At 36.7% G+C, this 22,395-nt stretch overlaps 2 protein-coding genes across 10 annotated transcripts in view; one reads left to right on the top strand and one right to left on the bottom strand.

The window, feature by feature from the left end:
- Rtn4 (reticulon 4) overlaps positions 1 to 18,476 on the top strand; it is a 58,262-nt gene extending 39,786 nt beyond the window's left edge. For all 4 annotated transcript variants that reach the window (XM_063229398.1, XM_063229397.1, XM_023564114.2 and 1 more), the window contains 6 exons: positions 9,324 to 9,531; positions 12,250 to 12,388; positions 16,360 to 16,429; positions 16,919 to 16,965; positions 17,119 to 17,177; positions 17,507 to 18,476. In XM_063229398.1, coding sequence (XP_063085468.1) covers positions 9,324 to 9,531; positions 12,250 to 12,388; positions 16,360 to 16,429; positions 16,919 to 16,965; positions 17,119 to 17,177; positions 17,507 to 17,549 — 566 coding nt within the window. In that variant the 3' untranslated portion in view covers positions 17,550 to 18,476. The remainder of the gene's footprint in view (positions 1 to 9,323; positions 9,532 to 12,249; positions 12,389 to 16,359; positions 16,430 to 16,918; positions 16,966 to 17,118; positions 17,178 to 17,506) is intronic.
- Positions 18,477 to 19,363: 887 nt separating this feature from the next.
- Positions 19,364 to 22,395, bottom strand: part of Eml6 (EMAP like 6) — a 316,759-nt gene continuing 313,727 nt past the window's right edge. For all 6 annotated transcript variants that reach the window (XM_063229384.1, XM_063229383.1, XM_063229386.1 and 3 more), the window contains 2 exons: positions 21,983 to 22,083; positions 19,364 to 20,487 (listed from right to left, as the gene is read on the bottom strand). In XM_063229384.1, the coding sequence (XP_063085454.1) occupies positions 20,463 to 20,487; positions 21,983 to 22,083 (126 nt within the window). In that variant the 3' untranslated portion in view covers positions 19,364 to 20,462. The remainder of the gene's footprint in view (positions 20,488 to 21,982; positions 22,084 to 22,395) is intronic.

Below are 22,395 nucleotides of genomic sequence, written 5' to 3'. Positions count from 1 at the left end.
GTGTATGAAAACATAGTGTTAGAAACAGTTTTGATTGTAAATGCCGTGTGTTCTCAGGAATAATACTCAAAACTCAGCCTTGCTCCAGGGTTCGTTTATCATAAAGGAAAAGTTGTGTATATAGAACTTTACATCCTTTTTATTGGAGCTTATTTTCTAGAAATGCCCTTTTTTTGGGACAGTTACTTGCTTTTTTCTTGTAGTTGAGTTCTTTTATGATTGTTAAACATTTTTGTATCCTTTTCAATTTGTCTGTTTCCTTTTATAGCTTCCATTTATTATAGTTTATGCAATTATAAGTTATTACTTTCAAAGTGGAGGACAAATTAAATTGCTCCTAGAAAACAAATTTACAATTTAAATAATTTACAATTTAAATTTGCTTATTGAATTGATACTACTGAAGTATTTTGGTCTCAACTGCTTATGTTTTAGTAAATTTGTTTTAATTATTTAAATTCAGGTCAACGCATTATCAGACTTTTCTCAAATTAGTTAAAAAGCAAACTTAATTATTAATACATGATGGAAACAGTGAGATCTTCATAGCCAAACCTGAATTTAGTTTGTACCTTGCACTGTTTGATAATGCTTATGTAAGCCCCAGTTGCCTCTTGTATAAAATAGAGGTAATGCTTTGTAGAATTGTGATCACAGAAAATGTATACAAAGTAGCCGGCAATGCCTTGTGCATAGTAGAGGATTACTAAATGTTTACAGAAAAGGCAAGTATGGAAATTATGCCATTTGTTCATTATGCTATTTGTTATATAAAACGTTTTATCCTCAGGTATATGTAATTAATCAAGGCACTATCATGTTGTCAGGAGTAATACTGGAAAGATTCAATGATGAAAGAAGCAAAGACCTGAATTCTACATGTTATCTTTAAAAAACTCTAGAGGGAGAGGAGATAACGAATAGAAATATGATTTAGTCAAGTATTGGATTAAGATACTTAGTGTGTTCAGTTCAGCAGGGATTTCCAAGAGTGAAATTTCCTCCTGTTTCAAATAACTTCTTAGGTGTAGATCTCTTTCTTAATTTTACACATGGGCAAAAAGAAGTTGTAACTAACATTACATTGATCGTAAGTGAAGAAAAGGACTCAGGCTTTTCTTACAGTCTTTGTAGAAAAACTAAACATTCCTACTCCAGATCCTTTTCCTGGACCTTTTCCTGTCATTTGCCAGATAAATGCTTATTACATACAGCTAAACGTTTATGTGTGCTAAATGATCAGTTCTGAATTATAGTCACTTTTTATGTCATTTGGCAAGAATTTGATTAGAAGTTCCTAATAACGTAGTTATTTGTGAAGATTGTGTTGGTGAAAAATAATTGAATCTTAATATAATCCTAATTTATGTATATATTAACTTCTTTTGTAATTGCCTTTCTCATTCTTCATTTGATTTTATTGAAGAAAACTTACACTTTATTATGCTTCAAAATAAGGGCTGTTTTTCTGCCAAACTTCTAGCATTTTTAGGACTAACTAGTTCGTTTTTCTCCCCCAGCCATGACTTCAAACTAAAACTTAATTTGAGCAAGCTATTCCAGGAAGAGCTTCAGTAAGAGTATGCTTTGAGGCAAGATGTAATAGGATGACTTCTGCACGTAAGGCATGTGGGCTGACACTATTCTTAGCTATGGCATATGACAGTTTATGATTACCAAGTACGTGGGCAACTGTTCTTCCCTTGCCTTAGGCCAGAACATTTTATTTTAAAGAAAAAAATTGCAGCTTACTGCATCATTTCAGATTAAAATTTTAGTTGACAGAAGTGCTATTGCTTTATGCAAAGTACAATGAAAATGTTTTTCACAGTTTTTATTTTGAAAACAGGCAAGGATTATGGGGAGCAGATCCTGTAGTCTTTAATTTTTTATAAGTTAATTTATTAAAGCTGATAGCATTATTTTAGTAATCCATAAACATTCCCTGCAGTTATAAGAAGAAAATATTGCTAAATTAATCTCAAACTTTTAAAAGATTGTTTTGTGAGTATTTTATAGGAGTAAAGTTGAGGCCAGAATCATGCTACAGTACTTTACTTGACTGACATTGTTCAGTTTTGAAGGAGATCTGATTATCCATGATAGATAAATTATGCTTTCCTCATACAAAGTTATCTTAATTTTGGCTAATGAAAATTAAAGAACCTACTAGATTGCTTCATGTATAAACAAAACTCAATAAAGTTACAGAGAAATCCAAAATTAGCATTTTGGTAACTCTGGTTCTTTTATTTGTATTTGTATTATTTAGTCTTTTACAGTGCTTATACATGCCAGTCAAATGCTCTACCACCTAGTCTCACACACAGCCTCTAAGAGACCTTTAATTTAAAAATACTGTGCTTTCTAGATAATACATATTTCTGTCCCTGGAATAATCTGGCTACTACTTCAGCAGTGTAGGAAACAATAGTAAAGCAAATAGTAAGAGTATAAAAACAGAAAGCAGTCATCAGTCCTTCATATTTAGTAAGGGGAAACAATCATACAGAACATTGTTTGCAGTTTTATAATTTATCTGGAAACACCGACTTTTGTTACAGCATAAATGTAGGTGTCAGCAAATAGTTTAAATGCCCAAAGTATAGAAACCTTTTTGAGTAAGTTAGTTATAATTGAGCTGGTATAAAGTATATATTCTAGCCAGTCAGACAGTATTTATTGAAATTTTAGTTTGTGGTTTTGTGCTTAGCTCTGGGGATGTAGTCGGTCATAAGATAATCATATGTTTTTTAAAAGTTTGTTAGAAAAACTGACATTAAACTCAGGTTTTTTTGTTTACTTGTGTGTTTCAGTGTACGTGTCATTGATTTTTTTGTTTAGTATATTGGCACAGTTGTTTAGAACAATTTCATCTCTGCAAAAACAAAACAAAAAACCCATGCACATTATTCTTTCTTTCCCCAATCCTGACGTTAATCATTTTGTCTGTATACAACTGCATATTCTAGACAGGTCATCCATACAGAATCAAACTATTGCCTTTGGTGACTCACTTTGTTCACTTAACATAATGTTTTCAAGGTTTGTCCATGCTACATATCGTTCCTTTTTGTGGCCCACTAATACTGTATTCCATTACATAACTATACCTTTTTTTGTTTATCAGTGCTTCAGTTAATAGATATTTGAGCTGTCTCTCTTTGGACAGCTTTGGAGTTTCGAATAATACTGTAATATTTATGTACAAATCTTCATGTGGACATAGGTTTTCTGGTCTCTGGGGTAGAAATTCTTAGAAGTGAAATTGCTAGGACATGATGAGGAACTGTCAAGTGGTTCTGCACAGCAGCCTTGTTCAGTGTTCCTACCAGCACAGTGGTGAGTTCATTCTTTGCCAACACTTTGTATTGTCCATCTTTTTTATTACAGCCATCCTAATGACTATCACGTTGTGGTATTGGCTTGCATTTCTCTAATGACAAAATGAAGTTTAGCATCTTTTCATGTGTTTAGTGGCTGTTTGTGTAGTTTTGGGAAAATGTGTATTTAAATCCTTTGTCCATCTTTGTCTTACTGTTGAGTTGTAAAAGTTCTATATACTAAGTACAAACTCCTTATCAGACACATGATTTATAAATGTACTATTCTACTAATTTTACCATTTTACGTGTTTCCTTTTGCACACTCCTTCCTTCCTTCCTTCCTTCCTTCCTTCCTTCCTTCTTCTGTCCTAGGGATTGAACCCAGAGCCTCATGCATGCCAGCTTGTGCTCTACCATGGAGCTACATTCTCAACCCTTTTTAAATTTTATTTTTACATTTTGAGACAAGGTCCTGTAAGTTGCTCATCTGGCTTTGAACTGGAGCTCCCCCTACCTGAATCTCCTAGTCGGTAGAGTCCTCGTGTGCCCCTGGACTTGGTTTGCTTCCCTTCTTTCCTTTCCCGTTCCCATAGCCCAGACCCTTCTTACCAGACAAGGTCTCACGAAGTTGCTTAGATTGGGCTTGAAATCGTGAGCTGTCTGCCTCGGCCTCCCAGAGTACAGGGATCGCAGATGTGCCACCACGCTCAGCTTTTTCATTTCTCGATGGTGTCCTTTAAGTGCAGAAGTTCTTAATATTAAGAGATCTGTTTTTTATATCATCTAAAAAATACTGCCTAAACCAAAACCTTGAAGGTTTACACTTGTTTTTCTTGTAAAAATTTTAGTTGACACTTTTGGGGCGGGGGGGTACCGAGGATTGAACTCATGACCTCACACTTGCCAGGCAGGCACTTATGCTGCTGAGCTAAATCCCTGGCATTGTAAAAAAATTTATAGTTCAAGTTCTTAACTTTATATCTTTGATCTGGTCTCAGTTAATTTTCGCATGTAAAGACAAGCCCAGTGTCTTTTGCAGTTGTATAATTCTTTGTCCTAGCACCATTTGATCACAGCACCAATTGTCACAGCACGTTTTTGAAATCACTTGGTCATAGATATGAGCAGTTTGTTTCTGTACTCCTTTGTTCTGTCCTGCCTTCCTTTTGTCTATTATCTTGATTATTATAGCATTGTAGGACATTTTGAAATAGAAATCCAAATCTTCAACTGTTCTTTTTCAAGATTGTGTAGATTATTCTGTATTCGTCTCGTTTTCATCAGAATCAGCTAAAAGACAGCTAGGACTTGATAGGGCTTATATTGTAAATCACTATAAAGAATATTTCCAACTTAAGTCTTCCAATCCATAAATATGAAATATCTTTCCATTTGTCATCTTTAATTTCATCCAACAGTGAGTTGTCAATTTATAAATCCTGTATGTTTTAACAATTTATTGTTCTGGGTACTAAACCCAGGGCCTTGTGCATGCAAGACAAGCCATCTACCACTTGTCTATACCTGCAGCTCCAATACTTTATTAATTTTTTATGCAAATATAAGTGGCATTAGTTAAATTCATGTTCATTGTTCGTGTATAGAAATACAATTGATTTTTGTGCGTTGATCTTGCAGATTCTTTAGGGATTTCTCTGTATGTAAGATTAGACTATATCTGCAAATAGAGATGGTTTAAATTCTTCCTTTCCAGTCTAGATGCCATTTCTTTATTTTTCTTGCCTAACTGTCCTATGTATACCTCCAGGACGATATTGTGGTAAAAGTTGCAGGAAAGGATACTTGTCTTCCTATTTGTGGGTGAAAGATTTCACTCTTCTACACCATATAGATGCTGTTTATCAGGTTAGGAATGTTCTCTTCTCTTCCTCTTTTGTTGAGATGTTGGATAAATTTAATCTTCCAAAATCTTTTTTATTAAAACCTTAAGGACTCTATGAGAACAGGAATATTATTGGCAAGTAACAACTTAGATAACAACACTGTTTATTAGAAATTCAGAATTTTTTAATCCTTGTAGCTTCATTAACAATCCATTAAACCCCTTTACAAAATAAAAAAACTGAAATACTTTCCACAGTGCCTTTGGTTAGCAGTATAGATTGCATCTCAGACCTTCGTACTGTAGAACATACTCATTTTGTCTTACCTGGCTATTTAATCTCTTTTGCCAGTTTGTTTTGTTTGTCTTTCAGAACTTGATTCTGCCGCAAATTCCAAGGGGTGTTTCAACATGTCTATAATGATGTCTGTTTTGAGAGATTTTCATGCAGTGCATGTATGATTGGCTTGCCTGTATGATTTCCAGAGTTCTTCCATTTATTGAAAAGATTGTATTCCTAAGGAACTAGTTAGATTTTATTGTTCTTTTATGTAGTTAAATTTATTTTAGGTTGTGATAATTGAATCCTGCTGAATCTTACATATAACTTCTATTTTTCTCAGATTTAGGGAAATTGACTTAATTCAACTCAAAACATTTGGAATTTTCAACTTAGTAAAATTTTAACTGTCAGCTGGGTCCAAGTATTTAGTAAGCTAGCAGACAGTACATTCTTTTCCAGTAGGAAAGCCTCCTGGGAAAACCACACTCACAGGGTCCCCGCGCCGCCCCCCTCCCCGTAACATTGAATATAACAGAAAGGAGTAAAGATCTTTCAGTTGTAATTGTAATCCGTGCTTGTCATTAGAGAGGGATGATTTCACATAGCACAGAAGAGAATAAAGAAGCAAATAAAACTCACAGAAAACCTACTACCCAGAAGTAGGAACTCTGCTCAATAGATGCCCTTTCAGACTTTACAGTCAGCCCACACTGTGCTCACTCTTTTTGTAGTACTCCGTATCACTTCAGGTGTCTTTTTATGTAATTAAATTTACATAGCTTTTAGCAACTTGATCAGTTACAATTTTCTACTCTGGAAAGTATCTGTTACATATCGGAACAGAGCTCTAACTGTAGTTAAATGTTCACATTAAAGTGTGTGTCCCTTATTAACCCATCTTACAATTTTACTGAGTGTTTATTCTTGGCCTTTGTTATTTACCTCACATGTAATAATTATCTGCTTACACTCTGCCTATTTTTTATACATGCAGATGTGTAATATTTTGAACTTCAATCTGATAGCATACATAGCAGGTTTGAGTTTTATTAATAGGAAGAATTCATATCCACATTCTTTCACTTTCTAATTATAATGAAGTTTTGAGTCCAGTCATAAAGAGCTGGGCTTCACTTGTCGAAAGCCTGCCTTTCATTTGGCTTTAATAATTGAAATAAAATAGGCTATAAACAGTGTGAATTTCCAGTAAATGTTGGCACAGAAAATGAAGGTGTGGAGATCGGAGAATGTAAATCAGTGACCTGGAAAACATTGCTAAAGCATCTGTCAGACTTAGAAAGCTTTTTAGACTTTTTAAAACCCTCCTTCTCCCCCCAAAATCTAAAGCTAAAAAGGAAAAGGGATATTTTAAAAGTATACTTGGTACAGATTAATACCGGTAGTAAATTCCCAGAGATTCCAATGTGTTGATGTGAATTTGAATGTAGCACTTGTGTATGACGTTGTACTATGAGTCTTACTAGTTTTGAAAGGTATAAAGAGGTTAGATGATTAATATCTTTTACTAATGATAAAGTTAGAGTTCATAGAGGTTGCAGTCACATCCAAAGCCACATAGTTGCAGAGCCAGTATTGGGAATTGGGTCTCTCGAACCCTAGTTCCAGTTTTGTTCCTGCTCATACATGTAAAACACATTGATTGGCTGCTTTGAATAGCTTCTGGTAGCAATTTCTTTTAATAATACTAACTTATTTTATACAGTATATACCTCTGAAGTCTAAAGTTACTACTTTGATAGCCAGTAGTTTTTAATAATGGTAGGAGATAGTGAATATTCTTGCCTTTACTTTAGTTCCTCATCGATAGTGATTTTGAAGATTAACAAATGTTTTTCATGCACTTTAAGGACCAGACATTTTTATAAAGAATTTATATAAAAATATATTTGAAGTGTGTCTTACCTAATAACAAAACAAATAACAGTCCTGATAGTAAGAATGTATTATGCTCTACACTGTATTAAGAGCTTATTAATGAAAAATCTTAATTCATTATTTTATATAATCACATCTCAATGGGATTCTTTTTTTTAAAATACATCTTATAGGTGAAGAAGCTCAAGTATAGATGGGTTTAAAGATTTGCTTAAGGTGACACAAAGCTAAGTTATGGAGCCACTGCAAGGAAAAAATGATAATTATTAGAGCTAGTGCTAGCAAAAAGAAATATAGTAAGGCCTACACCTTCAGCTTTCCTAGATCTTGCTCATTCTTAAAGATTCAGCTCAGTTTTTATTTGTAGTTCAGTCTTTTAAAAGTTGTCCCAGATTTTTTTTTTTAATTCACTTCTGAGTTCTTATCATAGGAAACCTTACTGGGTTATTTCTGTATCTTTTTTAGGGTTGTAGTGTTTTTAAGTTGGAGAGGGCCTTAAAGCAAATTTCATTTCTTTATTTTCATATTTTCTAACTCATTCTGCAAAGTTGAGTTTCATGAACAGTATCCCTTCAGTGTCTGCTGAATTAACATTGCTTACTGTCTACTGAATATAACTATTGATAATGTTATGACAAGACTAAAGTTCTGGTCTGCCCTTAGGTTTGCTAGTATATTGTTTGTATACAAACCATCAGTTGCATAAATCAAAATTGATTTAGATATTTTATGAGGTTTGTAACAAGTTGGAGAAGACTTGAAATTAAGAGTCTAGAAATTCTTTAAAAATCTAAAATATATAGGGAATGTTAAATTATCAAACAATTACTTTTGGAGAATAATATGAGACAATATTTAATCAGTACTTATACACTGGCAGGAATTAATGACTTTGTAATAATATCTAACACTTCTCAGTTTACATATAGTTTTTCCTATAGAAGTACCTCTGATGGTAAAGAAAGGTCATACATGTCTGAGATGTTGGGCTCAAAACCAAATATCACCTCCTTTATCTTCAAATTAACAATTTCTATTTTAAATTAAAATTAAATTAAATTTCTATTTGAATATATATTTATTTTACTATAAAAATTTTTCCTTCCAATTATTCACAATCCAGGGAGAGATGAATTATATCCAGCCTGTGAATTGAAGAGCCCTTTGGCACACTGCAGAGTTCTCTTAGGGCTGAGCATAAACTGTTCCTGCGATCACAGGCCTTTGGGTTATTTGATTCTCAGAGTGGCCCTGTGACCAAGAACCATGAGCTGACTTGCAGTTACGCTTTATCTGACTCTGACTGTTAATAAACGTTACGTAATAGGGTAATACCTTTAGTTTTTCTTTGTCATTTTGCCTCTAGATATTTAACTTTTGTATTCCTAGAGGAAGGAAGCATTTCAGTTATCTGAAGACTTATCTGTTTTATCTTTTTCTGTTAGTAATAGTCAAGCTAAGTTACAATTTTAAAGTTCTCCCTGTTCTTAAAAGCAGAACTGTAAATCTCAGATGTATATTTTTTAAAAATAAAGTTTCAGGCTCTTAATGTTTTCTTGAATTGGTTTTCTGCAGTTTTTGTTACTCAAGCGTATCTTATTTTAGCAATTGTTAACATTTCCTGTTATTTGAATGTATATCATGTATGAATAAGAAAATGCTTGATGGCTTGCAGTAATCCGTTGTGGGCTAGCAGTCTGCTGAGCTTGAGACATAATTTTACATCCAGAATGATGCAGGAAATAGAGAGTCGAATGAAAAACATTTTGTAGTAAAAAATAAAGACGGATGTAACATTATTTTAATACACAATTGAGAATGGGCTTAAAATATAGCTCACAAAATTAGCCTTTAACAGTTTAGGTTTTTACTTTATCTAAATAGGCTTTTATTTCCGTAGGTGTAACCAATGTGAACTGTTAAATTCAAATGGTAGGATAATGTGCTAAGTTCGATTTCTCCCTTCTTCCTGTAGTTGTTGACCTCCTCTACTGGAGAGACATCAAGAAGACTGGAGTGGTGTTCGGAGCCAGCTTGTTCTTGCTGCTGTCGTTGACAGTATTTAGCATTGTGAGTGTAACAGCCTACATTGCTTTGGCTCTGCTCTCTGTCACTATCAGCTTTAGGATATATAAAGGTGTGATCCAAGCTATCCAGAAATCAGAGGAAGGCCACCCATTCAGGTAAGACGTTTTAAGGGTCTTTAAAATGAGTGTGCTTGCAGTGTGCACTGGTCACACTTACTGTGGGAGTCGGTGTGTGTGCGTGACGCGTCCTGACTCTTGAGTTCCTCTCGGCTGCCTTCCCATTTACAGGACAGAGCAGTTCTCTCCCTGAGTCCTGTTCTCTTTTATTTTGCTCTTTATTTCTACTTTGGGTTTATATATCATTTGTTAGCTTACTCTGTACTACTGTTAGGAATGCTGATTTATTAGGAGTAGATAATGGATACGTCATTCTGCTGTAGTGATGAATTACGTTTTCATGCTTACTTTTTATGTTTCCTGATAGTGTTATCTGATGTTACATCTTTTTTCCTACCCCTTCTTACCATTTCTTTTCCAATTTTTTCTTTTCATTTCCCAAGGCATTATTTTTCTTTTTAGAGAGCTTTATTTCAGTGTCTCCTTGTCTGCAAGTATTAATTTTTGCCTTTGCTGCCACAAGAATACACTAGCAGTTTATGTGAATTTGCTATTGAGACACTGCTCAACAGCATTTTTGCCCAGTTTTGTTGAGATTAACTCAAATACTGTAAAACTTAGTGGTTTTTTAAGTGTATTACATTTTCATTTCATCAAAGAAAAATTCCCACTTAGCAGGCATTTCCCTACCCAGCCCCTGACAACTAATAATTCAGATTGTCTTTAAATTATTTTTCCCTGAAACGTAATGTCTTTGTTTTTCAAGTTTTTTTTTTTTTTTAATTGGTACCGGGGATCGAGCTCACGACTGCCTGCTTGCAAGGCAGGTGCTCATGCCGCTGAGCTAAACCCCCAGCCCCTCTCAAACTTAATTTCTGTCGGTGACACCACTACTGTCATGCTAGCTTCTAGTGTTCTCCTTGTTTTCATTTCATGTGAAAGGATCACTACATTTTGTTTCCTGTTTATTCCTTAGTTTAGAGCAGGAGGCTGTGAACTGCGTTGTCCACAGTTTTGCTGGACCACAGTGCTTGCTCATTTAGCGGATTTCAGGTTACAGCAGCAGAGTGCAGACTGCAGCAGTTGTGAAGAAGGCCTAAAGACTGTCCAGGGGTGTCCGGGCCTAAAGACTGTCTGGCCCTTTGTCTGCCTACCCTGGCTCAGCTCCAGGTGACAGATTGACTTCTGGTTTCCTCATATTACCTCCACTGTTAGAGATGGCCTCAGATTAATTTTTCTAAAATACCATTTTTATATTTTTAGGTCCAGAGGACTTCTGTTCGTCATAGGATGAAGTCCAAATAACTTTATCTCTTATTTATCCCTCTGAGGTTTCGTGCCCATTGTCATGCTGTTATCATTAATTGCTAAGATGTTCTAATATATCATAATTCTTATTAGGCTCAAAACTCAGCTTTTTCAAGAAGGCTTCTCTAATGCTGACCCAGAATGATTTTAGAATTCCTTTCCTATTGTACTATCCCTTTGAAATGTTCTCTTGATTGTTTTCTATATGAATGTTTCTCTAATTAATGAGCCTGAACCCTGAATCAGAAGTTACATGCCTTTTGCAAGATTACATAGCTGGGCCAGGGACTTAGTTCAGTGGCCTAAGCACCTGCCTGGCAAGTGCAAGGTTGTGAGTTCGATCCCTGGTACCCAAAGGAAAAAAAAATTACATAGCTAGGCAAGTCCCCTAAGTCCCACCTGAGTTCATTATAGACAGCAGTCTCTGGATCACTCAACTAAAGCTAATCTGGCATTGGTTTATAAAGTAGATTAGGCTGGAGATACATCTGAGGCTAGTTTGCATACTCAGAAAGTAGTTTATAAGTAATAAATTTAGAGTAATGGCATTGTAAGTAAAAACGAGACATATTTGAGTACGGAAGAGAGAAAACTAGACAAGGAGCTGTCTGTATAGAAGGCTGTTCCAGTGTCTGAGCCTGGTGTCCGCAGCTGGAGGAAGTGATCAGGAAGGAGGGCCCGGGTGTGGAGCCCTCTCAACAGGCAGGACAGAGCGTTCAGCACTTGCGATTTGGCTCCACCTTCCAAGATGAAGTGGCTTCTTTGAAATAACAACTAATGAAACAGTTTCTGTCATTCCTATAGACTTGGACAACACCCCCTCATCTGTCCCTGGTAGTTATCTTCAATTTTAAAATTTCAGCCATGTCAGTATAAATTAGGGAATCTAGATGTGGTATAAGTAAATACTATGTTTTGGTGGATGCAGTTGCTTTTAGCAGCCATTTTATAGTCCAGTGTTTAGTATCTTGGAGCTAAAATGCAGATTAGATGGAGTGTGGGTGATGTATACATAAAGAGGAGCTCAGTAGGAAAGCTTGGGCACCGTGACAGGCAGCTTTCAAAACACCAAACCTATAATCGAGTGTCACTGATTGAGTGATTCTTCGTGCACTATTATATTAAGCACTTTATTCATTGAATCCTCACGTAATCTCTTTTATAAATGAGAAAATAAAGGGGGAATGAAGACTAACATTGCAAAGTTACGTAGCCAAGTAAGGAGCAGGCTGCGGACTGGCCTGGCGTCAAAGCACACAGTTTTCCTGTGGCAGTCAGCTGACAGTGCTGCCCCTTGCTTGGAGAGTTTTTATATTATGCTTCATGGAGAAACAATAGGCTTTTACAGTAGGATTTTTTATTACCTCTTTCTTTTATAGATATATTGTTGCTGGTTGACATTATGGGAGCAAATCACTCCAATCAGTGATGGTTATGATTTGTTTCTAGGGCATACTTGGAATCTAAAGTTGCTATATCTGAGGAATTGGTTCAGAAATACAGTAATTCTGCTCTTGGGCATGTGAACTGCACCATAAAAGAACTTAGGCGCCTCTTCTTGGTTGATGATTTAGTTGATTCTCTGAAGGTAAGTTTATTTTGCTTTTCATTTATGACATTTCAAAACTTAATATCAAGAGTTAAGAGTATAAAATTCTGTTTTTCTGTACTTAGATAAGTGGTAAAGATGTAGTAAAAGCACATTACTATAAACTTCATGCTTTAAAATTTAGCATTCAGTCACATTTAGAGTGGGGGAAGGGACTGTTCTTTTTTAATAGGAAAATAAATTACAAAATTCACTTTTGGAAATCATAAAGATTAAAAGTGAAAAAATTAAAGGAAATTCTAAGTGTTAAAAAAAGATTGCTGGTGATACAGCTCAGCAGCCCAGTGTCTGCCTGGCAAGCACAAGATTGTGAGTTCGATTCCCAGTATCAGTAACAACAACAACAACAAAAAAGAATAAAGATTATCTAATGCATTTTGTACCTGATGGTTTTCTACTTCGTGTTAAGGGTGTAATATGTAGTTTAGTTTTTATGTGATTTATACAGAAAAAAATGTCATATCTTGGACTCTTTCTTGGAGTATTCTGAAACTCCTTAGTGTTTGGTTGGTAACTTGTGAAATTTTTCTTCCGCTTTTGAGTCTTGCCTTATAATCACCCGCAGTTCTGATTAACTTGAAACAAGCTGTGAAACACGGTCATGCCTCTTGAGCCCTAAGCACTGAAATTATATAGTGCTTTTCCTTCACCTAGGACTTGCCGTTTGTATTTAAGGAGATACACTCTAGACGATGAGTATCATACCAGTAGGATGATTAGGACTGTAGACTCAGAGAAAAAGTCTTTAATCTGGTTGTAATAGGTTTAAGTGCTTAAAATGCTTTCTGTAAACAAATAGTTTGGCCTTTAAGCCAGTAGATATGTTCAGCTATGTGTCCCCCTTAAACTTGGAACCTGAGTTACTAATGATCAAGGTTAAATAATTTTCTCATGTCCTGTCTTTTGAATAGAATAATTGCATTTAGTGATTTATTCTGCAGTAATGTTTTGAAGTGATCTAATGTCAGTGTGTAAAGATTGTGGTTATGTTGTTTAGCATGTTGATTAATTAGCTTCAAGAGAAAACAAGGACATTTCTGAGTTAACTGCAGCAGAATTTTCTTCACATGGCCTAAATGAAACCTCTTCATTAAAGTGGTACTTGACTGCTAGGGGAAAGCACGGGTGAAAAGTCATTGAGCAAAAGGCACGAGAGCATTTACCAGGTTTGTGGGGAGGAGCTGGCTGAGGAAAGAGCTGTCCGAAGACTTGGGTTTGGGGGAGATGCCTTCAAACCAGGCCTAACGAAGCTTGATGGAGGAGAGCTTATCACTGTCTGATAGCCATGTTTGCCCTATCTTTCTGTCTTCCTGTAATGTTTTCCTTGAGAGAAGAGTCATTCTATTTAAAAACAAACTAAAACAAATTATAAGGTTTCTTAAGCTTGCATTCTTTCCTTTCCTTTTCTCCTTTCCTCTCAGTCTGTGGGAATTGAACCCAAAGCTCATGCATGCTAGGCAAGAGTTCTACTGCTGAGTTACATTCCCCAGCCTTTTGGGTTTGGGTTGTTTCGGGGGTTTTTTGGTTTTGGTTTTGTTTTCTGGAGACAGGTCTTGCTAATGGCTAGGGTGGTCTCTGCTTCCTGAGTAGTTGGGATTACAGATGTGTAGCACAATACCCAGTATTTGTTACACAATAATGGAGGATAAAAGACTTGCCTGACAGTTGTGGTTTTCTAGACTTTCTCTTGAAGAATTAATAAACTTTTGAAAGAATTGGGAAATCATACTCAGTTGAGTATTTTGGGGAGCTCAGAACTCCATAAAAGCTGCTTGGTGACTTCTCCAAATAAATGACAGTTGTTCATCGTTAGCATGGGCATTAGGTCTCAAAATCCATGGAGGCAAAATAAACAAACAAACGAACAGACGAACAGAAATGGCAGGGTGTCTGGCGCTTCACCTTATGCAAAGGTGATGAGTATGAAGCTCTTGCTAGTTCAGGTGCACATTCTGATAACGTACCAGAAAGCTGCCTTGATGAACTCTGGTGCTACTACGTGAGAATTTACTTAAGACTTTTCTTAGCGTCAGTGTTATGTTGGGGTACATACCATTTGTTTCTGCTGAGGAAGGGTACTGTATAAACAGGATTCTTTCCTGACACTTATTGAAAAAAAAAAAAATCACTCTTTGCTCTTTGCTAAAATGATAGTAGTGTATTACTACCTTTGCAGAAAAAGAGCACCTTTACAGAACGAGTTCCTATGCGTTTGCTTTTTATTTTTGATCATTCTTATGTTTTACAGTTTTCTATGGAGAGCTTTTAAAAAAGGAAATGACAAGGAGGTAGACTTTGTAGAGATGGGAAAGGGATCTGGGATGAGGGAAAAGGATATTGATGGGAATGATAAGGGAAAATAAAAGTGTTATAAAATGCTATACAAATACATATCCGTTCCTAAGGCGCTTATAACTTTCAAATGTACTCAAAGAAGTGACCAAACTCCAAGGCTCATCAGTTTTCTTTTAAAGACCTGATGTGGTAGGCATCATTCTGTCTTGCCAGGGTCTCCTGATAGTTGAGTTAGGAAGATAAAATCGGTGTAATATTTGTTTGAAGGGATGCTCAGAATGTCACTGTTCATAGAACTGAAAGTTTATGGAGGAATCCAAAGGGTTTTGTTAATCTGCAGTAAGTGTGCTTACTAGAATTTAAACACTTTAAGGCTTTAATAGCCAGCTCATAATAGTCAGTTCAGCCACATTTTATTATACAAATAAATATACGAAGAAAGATATGCTTTTAAATCAAGGCTTAAGAAGCTACTGCCTGTTTAGCCCATGGCCAGATTTTGGGTAACCTGGGAGCTAAGAATAGTGGCTTGTATTTTCTTAAAAGTTTGTAAAAAATGGAAACAAGTCAGGAAGAATGAGATAGAGGCCCGTAAAGCCTAAAGTGCTCACTGTCCAGCAGTTTAACAAGAGAGTTTGCTGATTCCTCTTTAGATAACAGAGCTCTTACTCTGCTCTCATTTGTGCTGTATCACTGTCCACGTAAATAATTACTGTGGTTGGTTGCATCACAGTGATGTTTGCTACCTACCAAATAGATCAGAGTAATTGCCAGACATAGAAAGACTTCAAATTAGGAAAGAAACAACTGTGAGGGATAAGGCATATTGGATAAACGCAGGTTTATCTACGCTAAGAAGTCTTCACGAACTGCTCAACATGGCATTGAGCCTTCGTATTGTATGATGTCATGAAGTTTTATAACTGGAAAAAAATTTTGAAATCTAACCATTCATGAATAAAGCATGGAGAGGAAAAGAAAAAAGACTTCAAAGTGAAATCACTTTTTAGATGCAAAGATTTTCCCAAACTGCTTCATTTAATAATTTTTTTAAAAACTCAAATTTAAGCCAGGCATAAAATAGGGGTGTTTAGGGCATGCGTTACCATCTGGAGCCCCTGGAGGGGATATCGAAACGTAGGTTGCTATAATCTGATGTTGGGCAAGTTATTAAAAGCCTCTCTGTGCTTCAGTGTCTGTGTTTGTCATGGTGATGGTCACAGAACGTTGGACAGGTAGCAACTGATAGATCCAGTAAAATGGGGAGGAAGTACCTGCCATGCCAGAGATACTGATTTAGACCTCAGGATGTCTGCAAGCACTTTTGTTAGTACTTTAAGATTAATAATTCTCATAATCCCTTTTCCGTCTTCCCATTTAAAAGCTAGAGCTTGGAGTAAGGTGCACCTTTGACATGTTCTCCAGCCTCAAAAGAAACAGGTCATCTATGTATTTTGTGGTGGTTTTAAGAAAATGAGCAGGTCCCTTGACTGGCTTAGTCCAGATTCTGAAATTTTGAATTAAGACTGGTAACTAAGTAACTGAATTATTTTACTCAGTTCTTAAGGTATATGTCTCTAGTAGATTTGCATTTGATTGATTACTCTTTGGCGGATGTTTGACTTTACCTAAATACTCTTTATGATTTCTTATAGTTTGCAGTGTTGATGTGGGTATTTACTTATGTTGGTGCCTTGTTCAATGGTCTGACACTACTGATTTTGGGTAAGTCTATAAAACAGTGGAAATGAAAAATTATAGAACATGATTTATGTGGGGGACTTAGAAACATTTTAGTGTAGTATGTTTCTTATATTGTAAAAAAAATTATGTAAATTTGAAGTTGTGATCTCTTAAATAGCTGATAGTGAATCTCAGTTTATTGAAATGCTACTTTAGTTCCTGAAGACTGCTCCAGCTAACAGTGATAAACCAGAAAATGAAAGACCCTGCTTCATTGTAAAGTGGTAGATCTGACCTAAGATGGTTGTATTTTAAAACAACAACAAAGCACCAGTGTGATGATCTGAAGCGAGGCATAGTTCCTTAACCCATTCCTCTAGAGTGGATCCTCAGCAGACACTCAGGAGATCCTGGTATTCATTCACTAGGGATATACTACTGCCTGGCTGTTAGCTTGAGTGTCATCAGTAGGTTAATATTCATTATCTAAGTCACAACTTTTTAAAAAAAGATTTGTATTTCCTTTTTCAGCTCTGATTTCACTCTTCAGCGTCCCTGTTATTTATGAACGACATCAGGTAATTTAATTGCTGACTTTAGAAGACAGTGCTTGCTTCAAAGCCATGTAAATGAGAAATACAGTCCTAATATTGTAATTTCTTGGCATACAATGTTCTGTAAGATTCTTTAGCAATGTTAATTTTCTAATAAATTCATTTCCTTTCTTTCAGCCACAAATAGACCATTATTTGGGACTCGCAAATAAGAATGTTAAAGATGCCATGGCTAAGTAAGTTAATCTGCAACTTTTTCCAACGAAGAATGAAGTATGCTAGTGCAGTATTTTCATATTTCAGGCATAATGAATAATCTCCATCAGAGCATCAGATGTTGGCAAAAGATTATTAACATTTGGATCACCGTTTAGTTTTATGGTGTTTAAATCTAATTTCTGAGATAAAGATGAAATTATAGTGCATAATTTGGCACATTTAGGACTTCATTTCTTGTATATGCTAAATAGTAACATAGTTCTTGAACGATGGCGTTTTTTTACGAATCAAAAAACAAAAATAACAGTATTTTCATTGATATTTTTTACTTTCTTTTCATTTGTAGAATCCAAGCAAAAATCCCAGGATTGAAGCGCAAAGCTGAATGAAAAGGCCCTAAACAGTGAACACTGTTCACCCAGAAAGGGGGTACTCGTTTGATTACATGGGGGAGGGCCAGGGAAGAATGACACTTGGACGTCGCAGTGCCGGTTCACCAATCTTTATTTTTAGCAATGCACTGTTTGAGGAAAAATTACCTGTCTTGACTGCCATGTGTTTATCATTTTAAGTATTGTAAGCTGCTATGTATGGATTTAAATTGTAATCATGTTTTCCTGTATGAGGCACTGGTGAATAAAACATGATCTGAGAAAGCTGTATATTACACTTGTCGCAGGTAGTCTTGCTGTATTCCGGGAAGTCGCAGAGAAGGTGGAGCTGACAAACAGCCCTTTCCACAGTTTGTGCACTGTCTGGTCTGTGTAGATGCAGGTTTTCTGAAATGATGTTTAGACACGATCATAGCACTAAGGCAGGCATAAAAGCGCCTGCCTTTCTGGTATGTTCTAGGTGTTTTGTGAATTTTACTGTTATATTAATTGCCAATATAAGTAAATATAGATGATCTATATCTCTGTATAGTTTCACAAAGCTTAGACGTTTACCTCCCAACTGCCCTATCATGCTTGATACTTCAGTCATTGGTTATTCATGTGTAGTTACAAAACACATAAGCTAGAAAGAGGAAGTATTTTCTAGGAACATTACCATCTGTTTTCACCATGAAACAATGCCACATCGAACTCCAGTACAAACTTCATTGCACAAACTTATTGTAGTTAATTTTATCACGGACTTGATCTATGGACTGAATCTAATGCTTCCAAAAATATTGTTTGCAAATATCAAACATTGTTATGCAAGAAATATAAACTGAAGACTTATACCATTGTGGTTTAAGCTGTATTGAACTAAATCTGTGGAATGCATTGTGAACTGTAAAAGCAAAGTATCAATAAAGCTTATAGAGTTAAGGATGTGTTTGGTGTTTTGCTTTCATGAAGGTGTAGCAGATTAAAGAGGACAGAGGACAGACGGTCAGGCAGTGAGGTTTCAGGAAGGGTTTCAGAAAACAAAAATCAAAGAACACGTTCTCATGTTTATGTAAACAAATTTATTTGACACATACCAAAATGTTTTTAAATTTTATAATTTGATGACTGAAAATAAATTCATGCACCAATATTTAACAGAGTACAGTGCAGGGTTTATGAATATACATAAAATTATACCATATAAATGTTTACAAATAAGATTAAGAAGTATTCTTAACACACAGACACTATTGCTCTTTTAAATATATGTAGTTATATACATCATTGATCAGTTAGTTCGTTGTTCAGCCAGATGGTTATTTCAGTGTAAGGTCCAGTCAAAAAGAAAGGTGGCTAGTACAGTATAGGCAGACATGGTTATCACTCAGCATCACCAGTCACATAGCTACAGAAAACAGAATTAGGACTCCATGGGGACTCTACTGCAGGCCCAACAATCTGTTAGTGGATCAATGTAAGGCATTAATAAATTGGCATATAAAAAGAGCTTAATGAGTAATTTATTTAGAATGCTGAAGCACTTCTGTGGTGTTTATTCTTTAATTGAAAATGCTTCGTTTCACCTTTTCTCAAAGCTGGTAACTTTGAACTCAAGTTTCAGAATTTCAGTGCACTGACGAGGAGGACTAGTGGGCATCTGTCCTCAGAGCCACAGTTCGCTCACTAGTCTTCCCATTCCACGGTCAGTGGTCACTACATGTATGACTTGAGGGGCTTTGGGGCTGGCATGGTGTAATAGTGTTCAAGTTGTCGTCTATTACACAACTTTACTCAGGTACTGAAAGCTAAATCATTTAGTTTTATACTTTTGGTTTATTAAATATTCCTTGCGTTTAGGAATTGGTTCCCCCGGGGATTTTTTGTTTGTTTTAAATGTAGACTTACATAGTTGACCTGATACAAATTAAAGAAGTCAAATCAACCCCACTTTGGGGGTGGTATGCCAAGGTGTAGTCTCGGATCACCTTAATTTTAAGATTTAGCAAGATAAATCAACACATCCATCTTGGATGTAGTTGTCCGTTTCTTCTGTTTTGTAGTAGTGGTTTGCTTCTGTTTGAATTCTGTTTTGGGTTTTTGCAGGTTTGGCACTAACACAATGAAAATCCATTCTACTCCCTGCCAAACTTAAGTTCCTTTGCCGCTCAACTTCCTTACCATCATGTTTACCCAAGCAGGTAACTGATTTCTCTTATTCAGAAAGGCTTGACATGAACCCAGGACACAGGTGACAAGACTGTGAATTAGCTAAGGGTCCTGTAGCCCCCTCAGTTTGGAAGTTTTAGCACCATATGCAGAAAGGAGATAATTTGTGGAGGTGAAATAGCAGCCTACACAACTGGAAACTCTGAAAGGCACTTAATGGATATAAAACTGCAAATGAAACATTTAAAAATTAAGTTTCTCAACTTGTTTATACATGGCTCATTTGGTTTTGAAAGCTAAATTAAAGAACAGCTGTATTTCTTGTACTTCTGGTGCATGTAATGCAAGTTATTGTTCAACTTATTTGTAAAAATGAACATTCTTGAAATACATAGAAACAATAGCAAAACATCTTTTGGAAAAGTTTTGATGCAAATTAAAAGCTACATACTGGTTAGAGTAACTGAGGCTTTAAATTTTGTCAGTGGGCTACATCATCAGATAGGACTTCTTCCTCAATGTAGAACGCATGTATAGTTTTTAGTGTCAGAAACAGGCAAGTATTGTTAACATTTTAGAACTTTACCTTCTTCCAAGAGTCCAGATCACGGGAGCAGTCATACACAAAAACGTCACCAGCGCTTGGAGTATGTGCGTCCCTGCAGCACGGTAGGTATTTCCCCGCAGCTGGGGCAAGGTGGCCTCAGCGCTTGCTGGGGTGACAGTAGCAGCAGCAGCATCAGAAGAGCGTCCTGGTGCTTACAGACATCGCCACACAAACACACTGAAAAACAGAACAAAGCAGTCATTTTTGCATGGCTGCATATTATACCTTTGTCAAATGGCCAAAAATCTTGGTAAGTGCCTGTAAATCAAGGTCAGGTGATACATTTTTATTTCCAAATGTAAACTAGGGATCTTGCCACACCACTTTAAGGTCTACTCTCTTTAAAAGTCTTTAATTTTTGTGTAGTTTGGCTCTTCCAGGAGCTTGTATGTGCTGAATGGTCAGGAGGGCTTTGGGCAGTTTGACTTCACACTCTACTATCAGAAAGCTTTTAACAGCACCACTTGAGTCCGACAGCCTGCGAGTTTAGCACAGAGCCAGGGATTGTGAAACACTTCCATGTCTCCAAAAGCCTCTGTGCCCTGCATCTTCAAGATTATAGTCCTCTGTAGTAAACCAGTCACCTTGTGTCTCCCCCTTAGGGCTCCATTTCTACCTTATTCACGGTTTGGCCAAAGCACCTCGAACAGCTGTTCACATTTCACGATGAACTGCTGTCAGTACTATCTCAAGGGTTTTAAGTGCCAGCAGCAGTTGGCACAGCAGGCTGACACAGGGCACTCCCCACCAGGGCATCAGAAAGCGTCCTTAGTGCTGAGTTCTCCAACGATGCTTTTAGCTCATTTTCTATAGCTGCCTTTCCCACAACCTAACCAAAAGTATCAGAAGGCAGCTATTTCTGTATTCCTCACCTTGGGCTGAACTGAAACCAACATTTATGCTGCAATAAAGCATTTCAGTGACATCAAATGTAGAGACACTGAGAATGACCTAGAACTGTCCCTCCAGACTAAGAGATGCCCTTGGTTCAAAGTTCTAACTGTGGCTTCTTGGTCTTGCCTTACACAGAATAATTGCTGATTTCACATTAAAGTCAAAAGCTGCCTGTTTGTGGTCTAAATAAGCTGGTTGAGAGTCTCCTACCAACCAGTGCTGGAACTCATTGCATTGTTTCTTACGTGATCTTATGTATGTCAAACTGGGCTAGCACTTGCCCTGCTTGTTTTATTTATTTTTTTAGGGTAATCTAAGGCTCAGTACTAGTAATATTTAAAAATTTTCTTAGCTGTAGGATTAATTACGCATCTTAAGGACACTAGCAATCACCTAGGAGCTAGAACGAATTTCCATTCTAACTTCATTATTCTTAATGATGCTCATGGTTGTCGAGAGCACCTAAAACCAACCATCTTGAGTCTCCTACCCCCTTTCCTTCCCCCAACAATGCTCAGAATAGCTGCTACTAATTCCTCGCCAATCTCAGGACAGCTCTATTGGAAACATTCGCCAAAATGTAGGTTGAGAATCACCAGAAACTTAATACCTTCTGCTTGGAAAGTCCTTGCGTGCATTAAGAGTCCCAGGACTTCCCCCTGACTGTTCGCATCAGCCCTACCCCTGTCCATGACAGCCTGACCTGGAGGGTCCCTGAAATGGGGCAGGAGAGCAGGCCAGGCCTGAGAAGTCAGAATCAGAATCATCAGGTTACTACCTGCAGTCGTCTCCACCAGTGCTAACCACGTACTTGTCATCATAAGAGAAACGAATATTCGTCACATGAGCAGAGTGACCAAAGTATCGCTTATGTTTGGCCTGTAAGTGGAAACAAATGGAGATAGCTGAGAGACTGCTTTTCCCAGTAACCACAGAACTTGAGTACTTCAGGACTCATCCCCTCCCGGAGGCTGTTTTGCACTAGGGACTCTCATTCAGGGTGGACACAGTGAGCTAGCTTTCCACCTCCCGTCCTTGCCCAGCTCGTGGCTATTTTGTCGACACTCTGTCCTCCCTTGTCTGACCTTCCAGAAAGAGATGAAAACATTAGTCACTGTCAGATCTCCACGGGGCTAGGAAAAGATTCTTGTGTCTTCCAGAGGGCCATCTAGCTGTGGCCACTATTCCTTC

The sequence above is a fragment of the Cavia porcellus genome, unplaced genomic scaffold (genome assembly GCF_034190915.1).
Source record: "Cavia porcellus strain 051 isolate PalLab524CR breed Dunkin Hartley unplaced genomic scaffold, mCavPor4.1 scaffold_18, whole genome shotgun sequence".
Classification (NCBI taxonomy): domain Eukaryota; kingdom Metazoa; phylum Chordata; class Mammalia; order Rodentia; family Caviidae; genus Cavia; species Cavia porcellus.
This window is presented reverse-complemented; position numbering and strand designations above follow the sequence as displayed.